The 4,970-nt window shown below is 38.8% G+C and overlaps 1 protein-coding gene across 1 annotated transcript; it reads left to right on the forward strand.

Moving 5' to 3' along the window:
• The first annotated feature begins 792 nt into the window (after nt 1-792).
• LOC129042077 (large ribosomal subunit protein eL37-like) lies at nt 793-4,330 on the forward strand. The gene is made up of 2 exons (XM_054497673.1): nt 793-945; nt 4,016-4,330. The coding sequence occupies exons 1-2, from the start codon at nt 793-795 to the stop codon at nt 4,313-4,315; spliced, it is 453 nt and encodes a 150-aa protein (XP_054353648.1). The 3' UTR covers nt 4,316-4,330.
• Nucleotides 4,331-4,970: the final 640 nt, after the last annotated feature.

A 4,970-nucleotide genomic window follows, 5' to 3' on the forward strand; every position in this document is an offset into this window, starting at 1 on the left:
TCATACAAAACTGCCTATTCTCTGCTTGGTAGTCACAGTCTCAGAATTCTCCCCAGGGATTTTTACAATTTTCTAAAATATCTAGTATCAAATCGAATGAACTATCATTAAAAAAATAAAGTCTCAATTGATTAAATAATCAGCACAGAGGTTCCAGGCATATCCCTTGTTTGTGCAGAGGGAGACTTCATGCTTGGCGGAAGTACATGCTAGGGAGAGGTATGATTTGTGGGGTGCTCTAAAGCCCACACTTAGGTTCCTTTATATTTTCATAGATAAGCTTTATTATTTTGCGGAAAGATACCAAAGTTTTAAGGCTGTTGTTAATTACGCATTTCCCAGGATTGAGAGTGGGGGGACATGATCAGCCCTTACTAGCCTCTGATACCTCAGTAGGAATTAAGATCATATTTGAACTGAAAGCAACTAGGAGATTATTTACCACTTATTCTTCACATCACAGATGAGGGAGCTGAAACTCAGAGGACCTACATCATTTGTCCACAGGGGTGATCACACCCAGTAATTAGCAACAGAGCTGAGACATCACAGTCGCATTTCCATTTCTGGGTGCTTGCACTAGGTTTCCACTTATGGGCACTTTTCCTGGGGCCCCACTGGCTGCGTTCAGCTCTGTGGGTGTCAGCTGGTGGCTCGGTGTCGGGCCTTCCTGGGACGCTAATGGGGCACCTTGATAGGAAAGGTCAGGGACATTCCCTGGGTGCACATGTGTGCATGCTTGTTTGGGGGGTTGGGAGATGAAGCCATGTGTGAGGGGAGGCCCAGAGAAGCATGAAGCCAGTGGAAGCTGAGGGCAGAAGTGGTGCGAATCAGAGTACAACGCGTTGCTGCAGAAAGTCTGCTCAGAAAGAGCCCCTGGGAGAAAGGGAGCACGGGCCAGCATTTGCGTTGGGGTTCATCATCTTCTACATTTTCATCAGGCAAGTTATGGAATGCCTGCTTTGTTCACAGTTCTGAAGGCAAGTTCTTATTTACACCAGATTTCTAGGGGTCTTTAGGGACCGTGATCATGCTTTTCTTTGTTTCTCAACTCACAAGTGAATAGGGAGCAAAGTGCTTCGGTGTGAAGAAATCACTACAGCCCTCAGGATGAGCAATTAGGCCTTCTCCCCAGTGAAAATAGCCCCTTGGAGAAAGCCCTTGGAGCCCAGGGCACCAGAGAGCCAGTTTGTTTATTTCCTTTATTGGTGGTATTTGCTAAATTCCTGTCCCTAATGAGCTAATAGACCTTGGATGCACATAAAGGCCATTTATTTAGTTTGGTAGGTTTACTTATTTAAAAGAAAACAAACCCCTTAGAGCACTGAAGAACAAAGTCATGCAGCTGCTTAAAGTCTTAATTGTGACAGAAACAAGTCTTTTATTTTAAATCAGCAAAATAAAGTTAAGTGGAAAACTAAAAGCTCATGCCTGACAACCATATTTTCCCAAACAGATGGAATCCTTTTGGGTCTCAGAGACTGTTTTACCAGTGTTTTTAATTCATAGACTTAGAAAATCCTGACCCAAGTAATTTCTTTTTCAGAAACATCAGATTTACACCATTTGGGTTTTAGAGAACAATGAGAGGCTTCTAAAGTTAAAAATTATTACTTAGGGATTACAAACAAAAGCTTGAGTTCCTTACTGAAGGACACCAAGAAATGCATTTAATCAGATAAGTAAATTTATTTCAACAATCTAAATTATAGTTTTATTCCCAAGTTAGCTTACATAAACTGTCTTCTGTAGAAAATATGAAAGTTTGGTGAGATTAAATTGATACAAAATTAATTGCACTCAAACTTTATTTGGGTTGTTAATAGATTTGATATTAAGCAAAAAGAAGTTAATTTTCTCATGACTAGAAGAATTTGTTTGAAGTTTCACATTAGATCTTATGAGGTACATCTAATTATTTTAAGTTCCCAATTTTATAATTAGAAATATGTCAATTAGATTTCTTTGAAGTTACTCCATGATAACTTGGAAAGTTATCACATTTATAAGTCATAACTCTAAATGGGTCTTAGATTTTAGGGTAGGTAATATCTCAAAAGGAAAAAAATAGAAACTCAAGAATGTTCCAGGAGTCAACCTATTGAAAAGAAAACAGTGCTCCGAGTTTGACAGCTGGATATTGAGGTTCTCTGATCTTTGCTGTTCCTTTTATATTCCATGACCTGTTTATACCCTGGCAGCTAAAGCAATTGCTTTAGAAGAAAAAAATCAGACCATTCTCTATAAATGATTTGAAAAGCTGTTTTTCAAATAAAAAGAAATAGAGAAGTGCTCTTTTTAAAAACCTAACTTCTAAAATCAAAAAAAAACCCCACACACATAGAAAATACTTGTTCTCAGAATGTTTATATTTCTATGTTTTAATTTCTTTTCAACTTGAAGAGTAGATTATCACTCCAAATTACTTTATTCTCCATTTAGTGAGGCTTCTGCTTTATTCCAGAGAGCAGCCAACATTTTGGCTGCATCTGGTTAAATTTGTTTTCTTTCATATTTTGTGGGAGCACAAGACTCAATGCTAAGGGGCACTTAAATAATTTCAAACATTTTTTTCCCACTTAAATTTATGACATCTTGATAATTACCATAAAGCATAATTGATACCTGTTAAAATGATCTATTATTCAATGCGGCTGAATTTTGTATATTACTCCAAATGACAACAGTGACATAGTGCATGGCTGTAAACTCAGGTATGACTGTGATAACACAAGGGGTATTTTGTTTATATCTACTCTGTACTTACAGAACAGGCAGGCTGTAAATTGAGCTCACTGCTGATTTACTGGGCTCACAGATTTATTACTTATACATTCAATACATTCCATAAAGAGTTCTCAAACACCTGTTATGTGTCAAGCATCTTGTTCTGCATTGCAGACAGCTTGATGGAAAAACACAAACACCCCCTTGAGGAATAGCCTGAACACGGGGCTTCAGTGTGTGCTTCTGTGGGGTCACCCGGGGAAATGCGGAATCCTCACCTAACTCAGAAGGGGAGCCATCCGTTACTTGTTTTAAGGAGATCAGATGTGGTACTGGTGAATACTGCACATGTATCACTTATCTTATGGTGATACATATTGTTCAGAGCTACTGAACAATACATATTGTTCAGAGCTACTGAACAATACATTTTGTTCAGAGCTACTGAACAAAATCAGAATTTAATTTTACTTTGGTGACAGCCACAGACAAGCCTGGAAGCAGTAGTATTGGGGGACCAACATGAGAAAGGGTGTTTCTGTGGGTAGCAAGGAAGAGATTCTCTCAGGAGATACAAAGGAAGCGATAGAGCGCCAACCTCTCCTCCTTCTCTGGAGTCCAGTTGGATATTGGCGATAACGGGAGCCAGTACAGAAGCTCTCCGGGGATGACAGGGGAGCAATGCCTGGTCCTGTTGATCCCTGCTGAAAGGAAGACTTCCTCCTAGGTGGTGGGGCTTCCCCTCCTCAGGAGTCATACAATTTCTGGGCTGCCTCTTGTCAGGCTACCAGCCATTGATGACTATTGTCTAAATCTGTCACTTTCTTAGAAATTGTAAAATGACAAAATTCTAATTTTTTATCTATTTTTCATTTATTAGCTAGAATACTTCTATAGAGAGAAACTTCCCCTTATCCATTCTTAGGTTAACCTGAGTATAGAAAAGACAGGATGAATGTTTAGTAGTTTTCAAAATAATGAGTGGTTTCTGTCTGTATTCCAAACACAGTGCAGGTTTAATACATGTGAATGTATAGGTTTAATTTAATTACATTTACTGTTTTATTACATTGCAGTTATTATCCTCATTGCTACTCAAATCAACCTATTTACATCTAGCAGGTGTCTTTGAAACAACCCTAGGAGTGTGATAGCTTCCATGTTTGCTGTTATGACCAGATAGTAAAAATTTTAGGCTTTGCAGGTCGTAAAGTCTGTGTTGCAATTACCATTAGATGGTATGTCAATAAATGAGTGTGGCTGTGTTTGTTTCTGGTCTTGGCCACAGAAGCGAGATGATGAAGGAACGTCATCGTTTGGAAAGCATTGCAATAAGATGCACGCGTTGTGCCACCACTGTGGCTCTAAGGCCAACCACCTTCAGAAGTCGACTTGGGGCAAATGTGGCTACCCTGCCAAGAGCAAGAGAAAGTATAACTGGAGCGCCAAGGCTAAAAGACGAAATACCACCAGAACTGGTCAAATGAGGCACCTAAAAATTGTATACCATAGATTCAGGCATGGATTCCGTGAAGGAACAACACCTAAACCCAAGAGGGCAGCTGTTGCAGCATCCAGTTCATCTTAATGTCAACGATTAGTCATGCAATACATGTTCTGGTGTAAAAAAATACAAAATAAATAAATAAATAAAAAATAAATTAAAAAAGACAGCCCTACAGGCCATTGTTCGTGGACTCCTGTTCTGAAATAATCACAATCTGTGTACTAAGACAAAAATACCTAGCAAATGCACATCATTAAGTGTATTTAATCCTTGCTCTATCTCATGATCCTACCAAAATGTATTTCTGTTTAACTAGTCAGAAAAGGAAAAGAGGCAATCATGGAGAAGAGGTAGAGTGAATGGTAGGGGCGATGGCATTGCTTTGATAAAATAATAATGCTTCTTAATGTGATTAAAAACATATCTCTATATATACTCATAGATGTATAAAAAGATAAATCTTTGTATGTGTACAAGTGTAGGTACACATGTGTGTGCAAATGTCTCAGGTTGCTTAGTTTCGTACTTTTGTAACTGAAGGGCAATATTTGATCAGACATCTTAAAAACCCACTGGCAAGGCTTTCTTGGGGGTGCTTGGTGTTACTGTTTGTAGATTCCCAGAATCTCAGGGTTAGATGGATTCTCACCTTAAATAGTATAACCCTTCCAGTGGGTGACTTCCTTTATGAATCAAACAGCAACCAGCTATTCAAAAGCCATTTGAATGCCTCTAG

This window comes from Pongo pygmaeus, chromosome 7 (assembly GCF_028885625.2).
Source record: "Pongo pygmaeus isolate AG05252 chromosome 7, NHGRI_mPonPyg2-v2.0_pri, whole genome shotgun sequence".
NCBI classification, from domain to species: Eukaryota; Metazoa; Chordata; class Mammalia; order Primates; family Hominidae; genus Pongo; species Pongo pygmaeus.